The sequence below is a fragment of the Tupaia chinensis genome, unplaced genomic scaffold, assembly GCF_000334495.1.
Source record: "Tupaia chinensis unplaced genomic scaffold, TupChi_1.0 Scaffold000088_1, whole genome shotgun sequence".
In the NCBI taxonomy this organism is placed as follows: Eukaryota; Metazoa; Chordata; class Mammalia; order Scandentia; family Tupaiidae; genus Tupaia; species Tupaia belangeri.
In genome coordinates, this window is record NW_006159550.1 from 5,044,919 (window position 1) to 5,065,291 (window position 20,373).

The window sequence follows — 20,373 nt, forward strand, 5'->3', positions numbered from 1 at the left end:
TCCCCCAGGGGGGATGGCCACGCCGCAATCCCTTCTCCTCCATTCTCCTCTTGGGATCTTGGCACGCACACACATGCACCTGGCGTGAGTTTAAGCCACCGGGTCCGGGACGCGAACCGTGGTCGATTACATGGGAGTCCAGCGACATAGCCGTTACACTAACTGCTGGTTCCCAAATTGAACATTATTTTCTAAATTTACTTAAGAGATCATTTTGTCCTCATAATTATTTTCATAATGATTAGAATGGCAACTAGACTAAATATAAATCAATCTACTCATAGGGACCAGCAGTTAGCATAATGGCTATGTCACTGAACTCCCATGTAGTCAACTCTGGTTTCGAGTCCCACATCCAGTGGCTTAAACTCACACCAGGCATGTGTGTGTACGTGCCCAAGATCCCGAGAGGAGAATGAAGGAGAAGGGATTGCGGCGTGGCCATCCCCCCGGCAATTCTAAGTCATATTCCATCTTAGCATGTGGAGAATGAATAAAGGCCAGGTTTTAGCCCAGATTTTAAGTATATGCAATTATAAATATATTTCATTTATCTTTTAATGACTGCCACTTCTTAGCTGTGACTTCTGGTAAGTTCCTTAAACTTTGAATCTCTTTTCACATCTGCGAAATAATGACAATAATGAGTGTTTTGCGACGTGCTGTGCACCAAAACCCTGGCAGGCACTCACTCATGGCAGCTTTCCCTCCCATCACCATACACTCGTTTCAAAAGCACCCAATGTCTGCGATTCTCTATTCTTGTTAATCCCTATTCCATTTTCCTACAGACATAAACTTGAATGCAGACCTCTCCCCCAAGCCCACGACGTTTCTTCCTTCAGTTGCTGAAACAACCCTCCACAAGGCTGGAACCTATGTTTGTCTTCTTGAGAAATTTTTCCCCGATGTGATTTATGTACATTGGAAAGAAAAGAATGGCAATAGGATTCTGGAATCCCAGCAGGGAGAAACCATGAAGACTGCTGGCACGTACATGAAATTGAGCTGGCTGACTGTGAGCGGAAATTCCCTGGATAAAGAACACCAGTGCATCGTCAAACACGAGAACAATAAAGGAGGTGTCGATCAAGAGATTCTCTTTCCTGCCATAAAAGAAGGTAAGTGGATGCCGTTATTAACATGCTTATATTTCATTATCTTTTAGTGAATGAGAAGCAGACGGCAAAACTTCAGACATTTACAAGCTAGACTTTTTAAATCAACTGAGTGGAATAGCATTTATTCTTTTATTAAAAAGTTAAGCCCTCCAGGGCAGCAGTGTGAATGTGGAGCTTCCTTCCTGTCAATGGCACTGTCCAGTGAATGTGAAGGGCTTCCACATTCATACAAATGCGAAAACTAAATATGACAAATGGACCTCTCCCTCCTTCCATCACGCCTCTCTGCCAATACACTCTTCTTACTTTATGAAATGCCCGTAGGTGAACAGTTCCCAAACTGGTCCTTTCATCAGTCAGATGAGGAGTGTCAACATATATTTGGCACCACTGAGTTCAGAACATCCTTAGGACTCTGTGAAAGTGACAAAAGGAGTATGAGGCCATGTCTGTTTCCTCAGGAAGTTGCCCTATAGACAGAGAGGGTCAGGAGGGCAGCAGTTAATCTCCAGGACTTTGCAGCTCATGTTTCAGGAGTTGTTTTTCAAGTTTGGAGGGGTTTACTCGATGTAGCATCAGAAACTGCCCACTTAAATGAAAGAGGGGAATGTCAAATTTGTATTTTTCATACCAAGCAGAGTTTTCTGGAAGTGTGGTGCCCACCTCCTGTAAAATAAACCTGTGCTTATAAGGCTTGAGTACGTCCTTGGTGCCATGACAAAGGGGACATGGATCCTTGTGAGTAAGGTCAGCACAGGCAGGACTGTTTTAGAGGCAGAGAGATTTCTCAAGAAGACTCCAAAGGAGGCTTTGGCAAGTTACATGCTATTTCCTTGAAACCAGAGCATTGTAATTCCCATCCAGATGATTTCTCCCCTTTGACATGATTGCAAACAAGACTACAACTGCACTCAGGAACTTCAAGGTGGCTTTCGGCTTCTGATGTACAGACTTGTAATGAACCTCATTGTGTACAGCTCAAACATTGGTGGAGAGCTTCACATGTATTTTTTTAAAAAGATTTTTGCCATAGGTCATGTGTGCTGAGCCTCACATGGCCAACATCGTTGCTCTACAAGTCAGTTTTAAATTTTTTTAAATATATGATTATACTAACATGTTCCTTCTGGAAATTAACCCCTAAACCTATATTTCAAACCAATTTCTAAGCACATACCATAACAAGATCTTGATTAAAAGAAATTGAATACTATACCCAAATTCATATGGCTAAGAATTTATCTAGTAGGGAAAAGATAATCCAAAACAACCATTGTGATTCTTTCTTTTAATTTAAATTTATTTATTTACATTCATTCACTGTACATTATTACAACGTACAAAATGAGATTTTCCATCCAGAGTACACTGTATATTGGCTCAATCAAGCACATCAACATACATGCTATCATCAACAAATAATTTTCCATTTCTTGTTTCCTGTATGTTTTGCTTTTTTTCCCCCCATCCTTGATTTCCTGTCTCTTACCCTCTGCCATCTCCCACTCTCCTCCCACACTGTCTCTGGTATCTTTGTTTGCCTTCTATACTGTTTTCTCCGCACATTTTATTGAGTCACTAAAGATCTTAATTAATCTAAATATTTTCATAGCAAGCACAACTGATATATACATTTTTATGAACACAAGTCCAACTTTAAGCATAAGCCTCAATGAGTAGAATGAACGTCCTATAAAGTAGCACCTAGCTGGGACTATATATCATACTGCAGTCATCGAATAGGCATTATTTTTTCTGAAACTTTTTTTTTCAACTTAATTTGCGTTCTTTTCCTAAGCATCGTCACAGCATACAAAATGTGATTTCCCATCCGGAATGTACTGCATAGTGGCTTCATCAGGCATATTAGTATCACAAATTTTCCATTTCTAGTTCCTAGAATTAACCATTGTGATTCTTTTCCTTCCTCCAACAATTATGTTTTTAAAATAGTTGCAATTTTCCCCAGGTTTTATAGTAATATATTCAGTGAACCATAAAAGTGGCATGGTATGTCTTTTGATTTCAAGAAAGAATTACACAGAAATGCTGAGTCCCTATTAAAAAATACGTCAATTAGCTAAGAATAATTGAGATATCTAGTATCAACTGCTCTGTTAGTGTTTGTATTGATAAAAAACACGCTCTGTCTCTGTAGATTATTTTCTGTCATGTCTGCAGATTACTTTCACGAAGTACTTTCCACGCGCCCTGTGTCTTTCAGTCCCTACAATTACACAACTATCCTTTGAAAACTGCCTGTGCATTTCTGGGATGATTCTTGGCAACTTACTTATATTTCCAAACCTTGTCTCCTCATGTATAACACTGGGCATCCGTCATACAGTAACGTGTGAGAAGCATGTCTGTGGATTCTGGCGCAGTACTGGTCACTCCGCGGTGTTAGCTTTGTCCACATTGTTGCCATTGTGTCACAAACACACGCCCTGGGGAAATCAGGTGCAAGGAGGGGACCCTGGGGAGACGGGCAATTTGGGTAATTATGGCTGCTTCCTTTACTTAGATGAGAGACTTCCTGAATCCCATCTCCTTCACACCTGTCAGATTCCTTCATGGATTTAGGATGTTATGAATTCACTGTGGCACCTCGTGCACCATACTCAATGTCTGCAGTGTGTGTGAAAGCCTACACAGCAACCGCTCTGTCCGTTTCTCCGTGCCAGGGTATTGCTCGACCCCCTGTGTTGGCATCACTGTTCTCATAGCTGTGGATGTCTCAGGAAAACAGGGGTTCTGGGGTCTGGTTTGGAAGATAGTCTTGGAAGTCCCTATGTTATAAAGAAAAAAAATGTATCCTTCATGAACTGCAATATATTCATATGCAGACGTAAAATACAAAAATGAGATCTACTGAATTACATGTAATCAGACCAATTATTTCTGAATTTGGGGGCTCATGTTTTTAATGGCTGCCTTTCATGCCTGTCATTATTGGTGGATTATACACAAACACAAAGACACACGCTGTAAAATGATGTGATGAACAGATAACCAACTAGCACGTATGTTCGTTTCTTTCAGCTGTTATGGCTACTGATCCAACAGAAGCCCCTGTAACAGGTGAGAGTGGTCATTTTTGTGTATATTTGCCTTTATGTCATGCTATCGATATATTTGTTTTCTCCTGCTCGATTTAACCTTGAACTTCTTTGACTTAAAGTAGAACAATTATTCCTGGACCTGTGGCTCTTGGATTTTTAATAATTTCACTACCTCTCTCTGTATTTGTCAGATTTTATGTTTATATAGATATATTGGGTTATTGGGAAAGTCACTCATTTTTCATAGAAAAACATAGAAAAATATCTCAAGACTTTCCCAATGACCCAGTAGATATACACACAAAAGTTGCACAAATACGTATATATACATATATCTACACTTAGCCATGCCATCAAATTGACTAGTAATTGTTTTCATTTCTTGTAGCTTCTACTATCTATTCTACAAAAGCTTATATGAAAAATGAAACAGGTAAGCTGGTGTATGTCTGTCTTTAGGTCATGGTACAGCATGTTTATTTCTTCTTGATCAACTTAATTTTAAGTTTTCCTTGCTTAACATAAAAATAACAAATGATTGGGATGACCTTCTAGCCTAGTGGTTAAAGGAACGTGATCCCACATGGTTGACCGTGGTTTGCTCCTGACCCTAGTGGTTTGAAGTCATGCCGAGTGTACTTGTATGTCTCAAATCCCAATGGGTTGGACAAATGGAAGAGAAGGGACTGTGGCATCACCACATCCCGTTGAGGGGTGCTTTCTCCCTCTGTGTCTCTGCTCCCTGTCTCTCTTCTTTTGTGTCTGAGGAATGCACACTCCATGCCACAGCATTTTTTCTCCTCCTCATCAACTTAACATCCTCATATAGTTAGGTTTTTAATTTTTTTCCCCACAGTTCATGTGTGCTTACTGTAGGGGCAGAGAGACAGAGAGACAGAGAAAGAGAGTGAAAACTAGCCCCCAATGAGGCATGGCAATGCTACAGCCCTTGTTCTCCATTTCTCGATCCTGGCAAAATTTGGGGCATGCACGTGTAGGCACCTGGCATGCTCTTCAAGCCATCAGGGTTGGGATTCAAGCCACAGATGGCCATGTGAGACTAATTAATCACTAGGTTATAGGGCTCGGATTTCAAAAACTCAACTTTTGAATTTCCCAGGTTTGAGGTAGAAAGTCAGAATGGTTAGATGTTGCAGAATGCACTGAGTCATATTTTAAATTTATCCATCGTTTTCTAAGAGCCATATCAACACAATGAACTGTTGACTTGGTAAGAAATGACTATAAATTAGAGGGTACAGTATATACTCAACTGTTTCACAAACAATTTCTTTCTTTTTCTTTTTTCTTTTTTTGGAGAGGTTTTTGCTATAGGGCATGTGTGCTAGCCAGAAAGACAGAGAGAGACAGAAAGACAGAGACAGAAAGACAGAAAGCGAGAAATCACCCCCAAGAGGGGATGGCCACACCACAATCCCTTCTCCTCCGTTCTCCTCTTGGGATCTTGGGCATGCATGCACACATGCCCGGCATGAGTTTAAGCCGGGTCCGGGGCGCAAACCGTGGTCGACTACATGGAAGTCCTGCAACATAGCCATTACGCTAACTGCTGGTCCCGCACAAACAATTTCTTTCAGTTGTGTGTCTATTGTTTCCTGTGATGGAGGAAGCATGATACCAGGTCCGTTCCAGAATATTTTGTCTTTCAGTTCTTACTAGTAGCTAATAAGAAGAACATGACACTTACAGAGTATTTATCAACAGAAAGCCTTGGACTGTGTTCTGCATGCATTTTTGTTGCTGTTTTGTTTTTTAAGCCTCATAGTACACCAATGAAGTGAACTCGTGTTTTTCCCCATTTTATAGATGAGGACAATGAGCTAAGTTAGCTGGGTCTCTTCCACGTGTCACAAAGCTAGATCTGGAATTTCAGAACAGGCCATAGAATGAATTCATGCCCTCACTAAGTTCTCTATTGCTCTTCTAAGATAGAGTCATAGATTAGGAAATACCAAAGTCAAGACCCAGATGGATAGATATAGGAAGGAGGATGGGTGAGTGCACAAGCTTGAGAACCACCACCCCAGCTCTTTAAATGAATAGTGCATAACTATTGGTAAATGGTTTACAATTTTGTGAGAAATACTTTGGACATCTGCCAATTGAGAATAATTACACCAAACTAACAGTAATGGAGGAGTTAAGGGCACAGACATGAAAAGTCTAGCACAGGGTATCTCATCTCACAGACACAGAATAAGTATCGGTTTCTGGTCCTGTCTGTCTAAATATGTACAAAGACCTTGACTGGAAACCTTGGCTCCAGCCTGCGGCCCTTGCCTCTCTTTTGGATATGGAATGGACAGTTGGAGAGCAGTGTCTGCACCAGGCACGGAGGTCAGTGATCCTTGCCTGACCAAGGGTAGGGGGTTAGCACACATCACCTGAGATGCCATCCCACACCAAGGGCTAGTGATTCTGGAGATCTGTCTCTAGGAAGACAGACATTTCTACAGAAAGAGATTAAGCCTTGTGACTCATTGAGTGGTCCTTCTGGGTATTGTCTTCCATTATTTTTTTAATTTTTATTTTCTTGAGAGAGATTTGTGCTATAGGGCATGTGTGTTCTCTGGAGAGACAGAGAGAGACAGAGTGACAGAAAGTGTGAAATTGCCCCCAAGGCGGGATGGCCAGGATGCAGTCCCTTCCCCTCCATTCTCCTCTTGGGATTTTGGGCATGCTCACACATGTGCCTGTTTAAGCAATGACATCCTTTATTTCTTGCAAAACTTCAAAGAATATTAAAAACAATTATTGATGATATCATTTCCACTATTAGATACATTTTGGGAAGGCAGGTGAGTGGACCTTAACCTCTAAACAGCTCAGAAAATTTGGATGACATTCTTCCATTTCTACTATGCTCTCTTTGAATGAAAATTGACGAAAACCTGCCCCTATCTCACTCTGAACATCAGCAAAGTTTTCATAGTGTGCAACATGTGTCGAGGCTCAGATACTCCTACATCAGCCATTCAACTTTATATTTATGCTCCAGTTTTTGGAGACTGGGGTGCTTATTGCACTCAGAGATGCAGAATTACAGGGTGGCTAAGATTGTACTCTTTAAAGTTATACTCCTGGGTTAAAACTAGGGCTTGGCACTTAGTAATCCGTAAAATGAGGACGATTACTTCTGGCTGTCTTCAGATTATTTGTCAAACTAGGATTAAAATAATAATGGATTATTGTGAATTAAATAATACTAAATTTAATATATAAAACTCTCCAAATAGTGCTTAGTGCTTGGTTAATAAAAAGTATCATGGGGACCAACAGTTAGCGTAATGGCTATGTCGATGGACTCCCACGTAGTCGACCGCGGTTCGAGTCCCGGACCCGGTGGCTTAAACTCACGCCAGGCGCGTGTGCGTGCGTGCCCAAGATCCCGAGAGGAGAATGGAGGAGAAGGGATTGCGGCGTGGCCATCCCCCCTGGGGGGTGATTTCTTGCTTTCTATCTCTCTGTCTCTCTCTGTCTGTCTGGCGAGCGCATGTGCCCTATAGCAAAAACCTCTCCAAAAAAAAAAAAAGTATCATGTATCATGTATTACTTTATTAAGACACATGGTCTGATAACACATTATCACAGACACTTTTTTGCCCATTAAATTCATTTATTAAAAATGCACCCTTCTTTTGAATATTTAGTGTGTTCCAAGTGAATTAATTAAAAGTTGTTGATCACGTTGGCATGAAGCCGAGTTCTGAGTCGTCTTTCTGTTGGTGTTGGTGGTAGTAATGCTGGGTGTTTACTTTGGAGTCTTGGTGTTGATGGGGTGTCACTTCAAAGCACCTCATCAGGAATCACTGTTGAGGAGCCTCTCCACATTAATATTTGTCCTGTGCCATCTACAGAGCAGGCACTGCTAAGCAGGCGACTTTTCCGGGAGGCACTGCAGCTGCAGCTCAACAGCACCCACCCGTACTACAGCTGCAGCTCACCAGCACCTCCGCGTACTACCCCTACCTCCTCCTGCTCCTCAAGAGTGCGGCCTACTCTGCCGTCATCACCCTCTGTGTGTTCAGAAGAGCAGCTGTCTGTGGCACTGGGAACAGTTCATTCTAGATGGAGGCATGAAGGGATGGTCTCTTCATAGTTTACTGTTCTTAAAAGTATCTACTAAAGATTTAGCTGGGCTTTTCTGTTGGTTTGCTCTATTTCGGCTTTCTTGTATTCTATTATTCTCTCATGCAGTTATTGAATAATAGTTTTCCTAACCAGGGGGCAAACTGAAGAGATCTCACTCTGTAACAATAACAAAGAGCAGCCCACGGCAGCCTGACACCACTCTCTGCGTCCCCTCCATCAGCTGTGTCGGCCCAGCCACGTGGTCACAGCCCCAGTGCAGACTGAGCACTGCTGCTAGTCACCTCCCTCGGGGCCTCTCTGAAGCTGCTCTATGCTACTTACCTTCCCATCTTCGTTCTTTTATAATAGACAAAATAAAAAATAATTGGAAGCCTACTTTTGTTCATGTGTATTTTATTTTGATGAAATTAATGGAGAGCCTAAGGAAAGGAACAGCCGACACCCAGGCTACGACATTGAGTGCTGCTGTAATAATGGCCCCACCCCACATTCTTCATTCTTCTCTGAGGTAGTGGTTGTGACACTTTTCTTGCAGCCCTATCTCCATGAGGAGCTGCAACCACATTAAATAGCCCACGCTGCTTCTCTTTCAAAGGTCCGATTCGTTAGGTTTGGAGAACTCACTGGAGCCCTGACACTGTCCTATGTGCCCTGTACTACGTGTGCTCGGTCTGTGCTAGTGTTTTGTAACCACCATGGTTCCTGGCCCTCACAATGTCTCCTGGAAAGAAGAGTGATGGAGGAGTTAAGCACATGGAGTCTGGTCCCAGGGAGGCTGGCGTTGAATCCGGGGTCTGGTGTTTAGTATCTGTGAGATCTCAGGCGAGTTGCAGCGCTGCGAGCCAGAATGTCCTCATTTATAATTAAGTCAGAACATTTGTCTCCTGGTTTGTGTGTGGACTAGGTGAGCCGGTAATATTTGGTGCACGCAGGTCCTCAAGAGTATTGGTATGTAGAAATAGTTGAGACCACATGCACACAGATGCACAGACGTGCACACACACATACACTAATGTGATCTCTATTTTACTTCTTTGAGAACGCTTAGCTGGGATGGAGCAGGGACTTGCTAAGATTCCATATTGCACCAGGCAATCCAATATGTTAACCAAAATCTTATATAACTACCAAGTAGAATTTCAGCATAATGAGAGAATCAAAGTTATTGCACAAAAACGGTACAATTCAACAAAAAAGGCTAGAAATGCAACATTCTCATTTGATTGAGTCACAGTCCACAGCTCCCACTAAGTGGCACCAGGAATTCTGCTGGGCAGTTTGCGTCCTGTTTCTCCACTGCTCTCAGCTGCCCCACGGTGCAAGCTGATGAGAAAGCGGAGGTTCTGAGAGGACAAAAGCCACGTTCAGTGTTAACACTGAGTCTAAGTCCACACGATGCCCTGTCTGTCTGGGTAAGACTTGCTGCTCTGTCCCTTCTACCAGTGGGTCTCCTGTTACAGCCTTTAAGTGTCCCTGAGGGGCGGGTCACATATAACCTACACACTTGTGGACTTCGTCACTGGCCAGGCTTCAGGACTTTAAACATTCCTTTGGTAATTCTAATGAGCAAGCAGGGCTGAGATCCAGCAAGGACTGAAATGGCTCCCCACTCCAGCGAGGCTGTCTCAGATGGCGAGCCTCGAGGGGCCTCAATAGCCAGAGCATTTATGAATAGACATTAAACGTGTGTGGATACCCTTCACCTGCAAAGTTCTCTGACCAATTGATGATCAATTTCCTAAGGAAATAAAAGATTTTTTTGCAAAGATATTCATTCACCATATCTTATAGCATCCCAAATTGTAATCTAAATGTCTGATAAGAATATAATAAGAGCATAATAAAATAAAGTACATCTAATAATTATAAAGTATTTCACATGACAGAGCAGTGTTCATCTCCAAACTATAGATTAGATAAAATGGAAAATTAAACAGAATATATGTAAACTATATGCATATTAAAACCCTATTAATCTTGTTAGCTAATCCACTCACATGGTTCAAAAACTGAAACACTCCAACAGTGCATCAAGCCATCTTGCTTCCCCACCGTCTTTACCTCTCCCCTGTCTTACAGGTCATGCGCGTTTCTCATGCATCCTTCTAGTTTCTAGTTATGCAAATATGAACGTACAGATATAGACACATGTAACATATATGCACATACATATATTCAGCTTTCGCTCCTTACGCTCCATAGCACATCATGTACTGCGCTCTCTTGGAGTTGGCAGGGCTGGTTCTAGGACCCACAGTTCTCCAGTGAAATTGTCGTATTTCCATAGAACCACAGCGCCTTCTCCCACGGACTTAGAGCATCCCAGATTATGTGTGCCATCTATTACAGTGAAAATACTCGCTGCTACACCATTTTATATTTTATTTGTGTTATTTTATTGTATTATTATTTTTTAATTTTTTCCTAAATATATTTCACCCATGGTTGGTTTCAACTGTGGATCCAAGAAACACAAATACGGGAGGCCAACTGTGCGCTATTCTGTGCTCGTGGTAACCCACAGGTCCTAGACTCGTTTTGTGTCGTTAGACAGGGACAGGTAAGCAGCTTCCTGATGCAGTAATGGTGAACACAGAGTACTTCACCCGTTCTTTGAAATGGATTTCCAATCTCTTATTATGTAGAAATGTTACATCATTTTGAACATGCGCGCTGGTGATTTTGATAGGAATTAGGACCTCGCCCTTCACAGAGAGAGCTGTTTTCCATTTCTGCCAACACACGAGAGTGCTGAAAGTGTGCTTCCAGGCCACGGGGCTTTGTTAACCTGACGGGTGAAAAATAGAATATCATGTTTTATTTTGGTTTTATAAGTTTTTATTTATTTATTCATTCATTCATTTGTTTTATGAGAAAGAGAGAGAGAAACAAGCACCATTAATGGAGTCTCACACCGTGTTCCACACCCCAGCTCTCCCAGCTGGGATCACGGGCACGCACAACCAGCACGCACAGAGCAACCACGACACGAGCCCTAGCCTTCCACAGGAGCCCAGCACCGCAGAGCAGGCGCTACACCACAGCAGGCCTCGTGGTTCTAACTTGCTTTTCCCTTACTGGGAGTGAAGTTCAACAACTTCGTACATGCTAAGGCATATTCATTTCCTGGGTGTAACATTTCTTCATGTCATTCAACTGCTTTTAGTTCTACCTCTAATATAAATGGCTCCCTTGCTGTGTATTTCCACTAGAATAGATTAAAGCAAAATGTTAAATGGGTAGTAGGTAGATGAAAATTGATAAGCAATCGAATAATTTTCTATGATCTCTAATGAATACTTTAAAGTAAAAATTTTTATATATTAGAATGACAACAATGTTTCATTTAATAGGAACTTTATTTTTTTGTTTGTACAATTAGCATCAGTTTCTGTGAAACAGCTTCTAAAGATCAGCCAGAGACAGATTAACTTTAACTTAAATCTATCCATTCCTTGATTCATAGGGATTAATCAGAACTCTTAAGTTCAAACACTCTCAGTTTGGAACTATTTCTCATAAAAGCAGAGAGGACATTTTAGAATCATTAACTTTTTGGAGTTGATTTCCTTGGCCAGGGTACTAGGCAACATCTCCTGTGGTTTCAAACTTCTTAGCAACTTCCTTCCCCACCTCTGCTAGGCTGCCTGAACCTCAGCAGCACAGAGGGGAACAGCGGTGGTGGTGGTGCTGAAGGCAGAGTGGGTGGGGGGCGCTGGTGTGGCTGATGGTGTTATATTTAATCAGGCGTATGTGTTTGTGTGCTCAGTTAATTGTGGTTGATTTGTGGAAACACAGTAAACTGGCCGCTACTGGTTGGGGTGTGCAAGGGGTGGCTGGGTGCTGCAGGAGAGAATGAGGACAGTTACACCACAGCCAACTTGGCTTGCTTTCAGAAGACCACAGCACAGCTAAGGGAAAGTCAACATCCATCTTCACACACAGGAGATGCTTGTAACTCCCCCTTCATGCTGTGGGGAGGCTGGGCTCCTTGTGCTTGCCAAGCTCAGCTCATTAGCCACTATGCGAGATGGGGATCTGACACCCAGGGGTGTTGAGACCCTGTCACAGTCCACTCCCATGACATTGTTCTGAAGGAAAGACAGAGAAGGATATCAGTCTAAGAGTATTGAAGAGAATCCCTAACATCCCATGTTTGTGCTCTTCTGAAGTATTGGATGAACACCGGCTGGTAGCATCTGGTTTTATTTTCTCAGGGTAGACAGAGGCCACAATACCATGCACCTATGAGCACAGGTGCCTGTGGACAACAGGAATATCCTTCTTTCCCCACAGGAGCCCAGAGATGCAGATGCCCTGAGATCCCCTTTGTCACTGAATGCCAGACACTGAACTGCATAAAGTCCTTCTACAGGGACAATGACTTCTGAGTCACAGAGCCTGACTGACTCAAAGATACCAACATCGGATAAGTAAGAGTGAGGGGTCAGCCAGAAGAGGCAGCTCAGCACTGCGCATAGAGGGCCGATGCCCCTCCCCATACAGGACCGAGCAGGTGCTCAGGCTTACTGTCTAGTCCTGGAGGAGGTAAAACTCCATGGTCAACTTCTTGGCCTGCCATGGCTTCTCTTCAAGACAGCCTCCATTCTACAGGTTTGATTCTCATGCTGGGTAAGGGCTCATTCTGAGGTTGAATTGCCCCGATAACCAGCCCAGGCATCAGCTGTGGCCTTGGTGCAAGTGCAGCTCCATCCTGAGACACATCACAGAGAGCCTGAGCTTCAGTCCCAAGGTCAGATGCTGGAGGTATTCCTCACCGCTTCTCCACTGGGAGAAGCTCTTCCTGGCTGAACTCTGACCTCCCAGTGCATCTCAAAGGAGCATTCCTGAGATCTGGCCCACTCTTAGAACAAGCCAGATGGAGGTGACCGGGTCTGCACAAAAAGCCAGTTTCCACCCAAACCAGCATTATCAACATCACAAGCAATTTTGTTTTTCTTGAATGACACAATGAATGATGAAAGAAAACTATAGGCATGCTACCTTGCTATAAAGTATTAAGGTGAATGTTACATTTGAAATATAACTCACAATTTAATTTATTTAATTCAAGTCAGTTAAACATGAAGGAAAATTGATAAAAATGGGCTCATAGTCATGAATGAGTTCAAAAGAGTATTTTGAAAATTTCAGAGCTGTCACTAAAGAAAAAAATTTGGCTTTGTGATAAAATAAAGCAAAATATCTGATGGCTATTTAAATTCATTCAGAATCCCCTTGTGACATCTCCATTTTACCATCTGCTGGTGGCTCCTCTGAAATTCTTTCCTTAGGATTTATTCCTGGGAAATCTAGAACTTAATTGTTGTGTGTTTTTGTAAAAATCACAAAAAAAATGAAAACGTCTGAGAATAGAAGAAGGGTAATAATTATTACATATTATTAAAATTAACAATAATGTATTGTTAATATTATTATGTCCTCATAAAATATCTTGTGTACTCTTTTTTTTAAATTTTATTTTTAGTCTCTTTTTGCCCAAGAGAGAAAGAGAGAATCAGTGAGAGGGACACTGAGAACTCACCCCCACGGGGGGATGACCATGCCACATTCCCTTCTCCTCCATTCCCATCTCAGCTTTTTGGGTTTGCACACACATGAGCCCGTTTTGATTTTTAAGCCTCCTAGTTGGGACTCAAACAGCGGAGGGCCATGCAGGAGTCCAGCACCTTAACTACCCCGGCCACTGTTGGCCCCACTCTTTCATTCTCTTGAACTTTGTGTCTCTATGTAATTTATGACAACATGTTTGTCATAACACGTTTTGCACATGTGTTCTGACGAGTGTGCCTGCCTGGGCAAATGTGCAGGAGAAAGCACGGCTAGATCTTCACAAGAGAGTATGTCCCCACCTCCCCTCAGGAGTGCCACCCAGCTCAGATTACTGTAGTGACAATAAATAGAGCAGTGTGTGATGGCTGGAAGGCTTCCCTTCACAGAGACGTGGACAGGGAGGTCTGACTGCTCCGTCTGGGGTGATGGTCACGCTGACTTTCAGTGCCCAGGTTCCCTTCCCTCTCCCTTTTTTTCATTTATTTATTCCATAAATGAGAGAGACAGAGAAACAGCACCCAAGGGAGTTTTGACTCTGCAGTCTGTCCACAGCCTCAGCCAGTATGGATCAGGAGCACAGCCCCCACCCCCCAGTGTACTCAGGAAGGCCTTTGCCTCAAACTCGCACCTTCTCCTGTGGGCAGCCTCTGAAAGCCTTCCCTTTACGCAGCACCATCCTCTGGCCCTCCTAAATCATGACATTTCTATTAAACTTTTTAAATTCACATTTTTGTCTAATGGTGAACTCTTGTTTTTTAAACATAAGTAAATAAAACTGCAAATATAAGAAATTATATCACAATTAGCAATACCAAGCTAGGTCACTCTCTTCCTCCCTCCACCATCCTCTTTTCTTCATTTCCTTCTTTCTTTTTTTAAATTCTCTCCCCATTTCCCTTTCTCAATCTTTCCTTTATTTGGCATAAGAGCACACAATGAAAAAGTATTTTAAAAATCATTTGAAATTATGACTCTCAATTTGTCTATGTGACCTTGAATATATAAACTTATTTTCTTAAATTTCTATATTTACATTTTTAAGGATTTTCAGAAAATTTTAATTTATATTTCTTTTGTGCGGATTTACATGGGTCTAAGGTAAAAAATAAATGGTAAAATGGGACCAGCAGTTAGCATAATGGCTATGTTGTTGGACTCCCATGTAGTTGACCACAATTTGAGTCCCGGACCTGGTGGTTTAAATTCATGCCGGGCGCTTGTGCATGTGTGCCCAAGATCCTGAGAGGAGAAGGGAGGAGAAGGGATTGTGGCATGGTCATCCCCTTTGGGGGGTGATTTCTCACTTTCTGTCTCTCTCTGCCTTTCTGGTGAGTGCAAGTGCCCTACAGTCAAAACCTCTCAAAAATAAAAAGTAAAACAAGATACATTTAGGGTCCAGCAGGTAGCATGGTGGTTAAGGTGCTAGACACTCCTACATGGCCGATCACAGTTCAAGTCCTGGACCTGGTGGCTTGCTTTCTTACTTTCTCTCTCTCTCTCTTTCCCCTCTGTCTCTCATCAAATTAAAATAAATGAATGAATAAATAAAAAATTTTAGAAGATGCATTTAGAAATTTTAGATTCCATTGTAGATTTCTCCCCCCTCTTTTTCCCCTTACCCTATAGGTGGCAATAATTACTTCTATTAGATGTTTTAACAGTTTTTATTTCTTCAGAAGAAGACTTCACTTTAAGTATGCGGTTGTCAAATAAATAGAATGCTCAGGTGAATGTGAAATTTAGATAAATGGCGAGTACACTTTTCATTTAAGATATGTGCAAAATATTGCATTCTGTGACTCCTTGTTTGTTTTCCTCTCCTCACTTTTTTTAAACAGGATCTCAGTCTGTCACCATCTTCTTGGCTCAGCCTTCCTAGTAGTTGGGACTATGCCCAGATTTTTAGGGTGGCCCAGGAATCGAACCCAGGCCTCTCATGTAACCTCAGCATGCCAAGTTGCTGAGTCAACTAGCATGCACATCCATGGTTTGGCCTGTTCTTTTGCTTAAATCTTTCAAAGCAGTACTTCTTTATTTGATGATGAACAGAAATCTTCTAACAAACTGATTTGTGTACATACACACAAAAACACACAGGTCCATTTACCTTGAGAGGAATCAAGTGTGACCAACAGACCTGATTCTACTTTCTTGTAACTACCCAGGTTCAAAGCTTCTGAGATCTGCTGGTGGTATCTACTGACAGGTGCAAAGGACGGTGGTTCAGGACGAGGATGCAGAAGTTTCCTCTAGGACAAGACCATGGAGGTCTTGACACACTAAAACTGAATTGCAGGGAGGGAGCCTGATGTCAGACTGCTCCCTCTCCCAGGAACAGGCAGCTTTATCATATCCCTGGTTCTTCCCACCATATTTGGCTCAATCTGCTTCAGTTCTGGGCTCTAGAGGGAGCCTGCTCTCAGTTGCCACAGGAGGGCGCTCCAGCAATGGGTGCACAGAGCAGGAGGGGCTTCTCCAGGCCCCAGTGCCCACCCCTGCTGGGTAAATAGCTGTGTGTTCCTTTCAGGTAGATCTTCAGTGACTTCTCTCTGCTGTGGCCCAGTCTGGAAGACCAGCTCCAACCCACAGCCTTCTTTTTGAGGTGGACTTGAGTTTTGAGAGGATATTCTACTCCTTTATCATCTGGTCCCCTCCTTCTAAGGCTGGAGAAGGGAGGATGCACTGGGTTCTAGTACAACTGGTAATTTTCCTGTCTTCTGGTAAGTATTTGCATAGAAAAACACTTAATGAGTTTTAGTTTTTTCCAATAGAAAAACGTTCTAAGGAATTCCTTAATATTTTTTGTTGTCTTTTCCTCTGTAGTCTGTCAGATATCTTCTAACCTGAAAGAGAGAATGGCAGTCACAAGGAAGACTGGGTCATCCGTTGTAATCAATTGTGACTTACTCCAAATATATGCAAGCTACCTCCACTGGTACCAATTCCAGGAGGGGAAGGCCCCTCGACACCTTCTTTACCAAAATGTATACTCTAGTGACAAGGTTAAGGTGAATTCGGGAAACATTCAAGGAAAATATCAGGCTTATAAAATTGCAGAGGATAGCTATGTACTTGAACTTCAAAGTCTGGAAGAAAGTGACTCTGGTGTGTATTCCTGTGCCATCTGGACCAGCACAGTGATTCAGGCCTGCCTTCTACTGCACTGAAAATGTTCTTGTGGCACATTTTCCTGTACACAAGGTAGACCAGCCCCATCTCACTTCCTGCCCCTGACCTCACTGTAAGCTGAACAAACAGATGCCTGGAGCTCAGTACCTAGCCCACAATCGCCATCCCATTCCCCTGTTAACAGCAGGATCCTGCTCCCTACCAACTCCAGGACTTTTATTAATTGGAGCTGGCAGGACCAGCCGATGGCATAATGGTTATGTCGCTGGACTCTCGTGTAGTCAGCTGCCATTCCAGTCCCAGACCTGGTGACTTAAAACTCACACTGGGCACATTTGTGTGTGTGTCCTAGATTCTGAGAGGAGAATGGAGGAGAAGAGATTGTGGTGTGGCCATCCTCCCAGGAGTGATTTCTAGTTTTCTGTCTCTCTGTTTCTGTCTTTCTGCCTGGAAAGCACAGGCACCCTATAGCAAAACTATCAAACTATCAAAAAAAAAAGGGGGGGGGGCTGCCTCTTGAGGCATTAGTCAAGTAGCCTGACTGACAGCATAGTTCTCTTTGAGCTCTGTTAGGGGTTGATGAAGCACCATCAACTCGAGTTCTATGACAGAGAAGGTCACCAGTGTTTATTACATTATGGGAGACCTTAGGAGAGTATTTTGTATTTTGGTAAGGGTGGTACTCATATTGAATACTTTACTCAATATGTATTCAGTTATTATGGTTAAGACTGATAATTATTCATTCTTTAGGAGTATGGGGAATGATGGAATAAACCTTTGAACTTCATGAAGACCTCATGCTGGTTTTCAGATTGTGATAGACCATCACATTCATGGACCCCTCACTGACCAACTCATGCAGAGCAACTCCAGTCCTGCAAACTCCATTCATGTGGTGCCTCTAAAGCTATGCCATTTACCCTCCTGTTTTTAGTTCTTGCTATTGCTGTGTATACTTGTAAGAAAGAGATTGAGAGTTCCAGAGAATAGTGAGAGAAAGTGAGAAAGCACTCCCAATGGGGGATGGCCACGCTGTGAACTAGTCTCCTATTTTCCTCTTTGGTCTTTGGCATGAACACACCTGCACCGGTATGATATTCAGGCTGCTAGTTCTGGAACTTGAACTGTGAAGCTGACCATGCGAGATCCAGTTCCTTAACTTCATGCCTCTAGCTGGCCCACTGTGCCATTTGTTTATTATTATCATTATTTTATTTAGAGGGATTTTTGTTATAAGGTACATGCATTCACTGGAGAGATAGAAAGTGAGAAATCACCCCCTGGGGGGATGACCATGCCATAATCCATTCTCCTCCATTCTTCTCTTGGAATTTTGGAGACACATGCACATGAGTTTTTAGATGCTAAGTCTGGGACTCAAACCACAATTGACTACATGGGATTCAAGCAACATAACCATCACTCCATCTGCTCGTCCCTTGTGCCATTTAAGAAAGGGTCTCACTATGGAATCACCTCCTGGCTCAGCCTCCAAGGTGCTGGAATAACAGGATACACCACTATACCTAGCTGTTAGGGACATTTTTAGAATATTGTCATTGTCTTTGATTTTTGCCAATTTGTCTATGATATACTTTGGAGAGGATCTTCTTGTTATCTATTTGAGGTCCTTTGTATTTCCTGGATTTGGATTTCATATGCCTCTCTAAATTTGGATATTTTTTTTCAGCTAACATATTACAAAAGAAATTTTCTATGCCTTTATCCATCTCACCACTTTCTAGAATACCTATTAAGCAAAGAGTTTGCTATTTAAAAGTATCTAGGATTTCTCATATGTGGTCCTGATTTTTAAAGACTATATTTTATCCTTTTCAGTTGTTGAATAAACTGGAGGTTTTGTGTTCCAAATCAGGGATTCTTTCTTCTGTGTAGTCTAATCTGTTCTTGATCATTTCAATGGAGATTTTGATTTCCTCAGTTACATTCTCTGTCTCCAGAAGTTGTGTTTTATTCTTTTTCAGGGTGTCTATCTCTTTATGTTCCTCCTTCAAGTCATGAAAGGAGTTTCTCATCTCCTGGAATTAGTTGTCTGTTTTCTCTTGCATCTCATTGAGTTTCGGTACAATGGACATTCTAAATTTATTTTTTGACATTTATGTGATATATTTAATTTTTTTTTCTTTTGCCATAGGGTTCATGTGTTTGATGAAGAATCACCCCTCAGGAAGAAATGGCCATGCCACATCCATTCTCCTCCATTCTCTTTGGCTTTTCTGTGCACACATGAGCCCTGCATGATTTCAAATCCCTGAGTCCAGGTCTTGAACCATGCAGTCAGTCATGTAGAATTCAGCCATCATAACCTCCATGCCACCTATTGTCCAATTTGGTAACTTTTTTAAAAATTATATTTTAAATGATGATGTTTTATTGACAAAAGAAGGAAAATAATTTCTTAAATGTTTAGTCACCCATGTGTTCCTTTGCCCTTTCATCCATTCAGTCAACATCTGAAAACACAATGGTGTTCCTTCACCCCACTGAAGGAACTCTGAGTAAACAGGCCAGGACGGGACAGGAAGGGCTATGAGATAGAGGGGCACTAGGTAGCACTACTAGAAACAATTGGAAAGAGGTTGATCACTGACTCCTGGATGTGGGAGTCTTCCTAGGGGAGACATTGCCTGAGCTGAGCCCCAATATATGAAGAGGAGTTATCAATGAAAAGGGATACAGCAGTCCAGACAGTAAAATCTGCAAGTCAGTCCATAGAAGTGGGTTGATAATTAATTGCTACCCCTTCCTGGAAATCCATGTTGTTTATATTATCTTGTGTCTCTTCACTTTCAGTCTTTTAGTGGATCAGAAAAGGCAGCCGGGGGTAGAGCAGAGGGTACAGACTTTGGAGTGGTCACTTCTGGTACTGGGATCATGGGTGTTTTTTCCATGCAATTTCTGTAGTTTCTAAATTGTCTAAACTGATATTTATCACTTTTTAATTCTATTTTTTAAAATACTTTTAAAAAGGATCCACCAAGAAAGAATAATCTTCTAGAAGAACTGGGCAGAGTTAAAAATAATAATAAAAAAGAATACAACTTGCTTCTAATATTGAAAATACATCTGTGTATTACTGCATATGTAGAGATAACATGAAATTCTATAGCTATAAAGGCCTGTAACTGGCTCTGTAGTGACCACTTTTTCCCCCATTCCTCTAACACATTTTGCTTTCCACACAAAACAAAATCTTGTTTGCAATGCTGACTTCTATTGATCCAGTCAGCCAAATTAAAGACAGCATTCATTTTTGGATGGTTATTATGCTCATATGCCTCTTTTCTCCCGCCCAGTACAGATAACTAAGTAGTATAGATGACGGTAAAGATGCTCAATCTTTGTAATCC

At 42.0% G+C, this 20,373-nt stretch overlaps 1 pseudogene and 1 gene segment (V, D, J or C); one reads left to right on the forward strand and one right to left on the reverse strand.

Moving 5' to 3' along the window:
• The window catches only part of LOC102483721 (T-cell receptor gamma chain C region C10.5-like), a 148,133-nt gene that overhangs the window by 109,490 nt on the left and 18,270 nt on the right, over positions 1-20,373 (forward strand). The window contains 3 exon segments of the C gene segment in view: positions 792-1,121; positions 4,164-4,202; positions 4,572-4,616. Coding sequence covers positions 792-1,121; positions 4,164-4,202; positions 4,572-4,616 — 414 coding nt within the window.
• Positions 1,575-2,170, reverse strand: LOC102497330 (glutaredoxin-like protein C5orf63 homolog pseudogene; annotated as a pseudogene).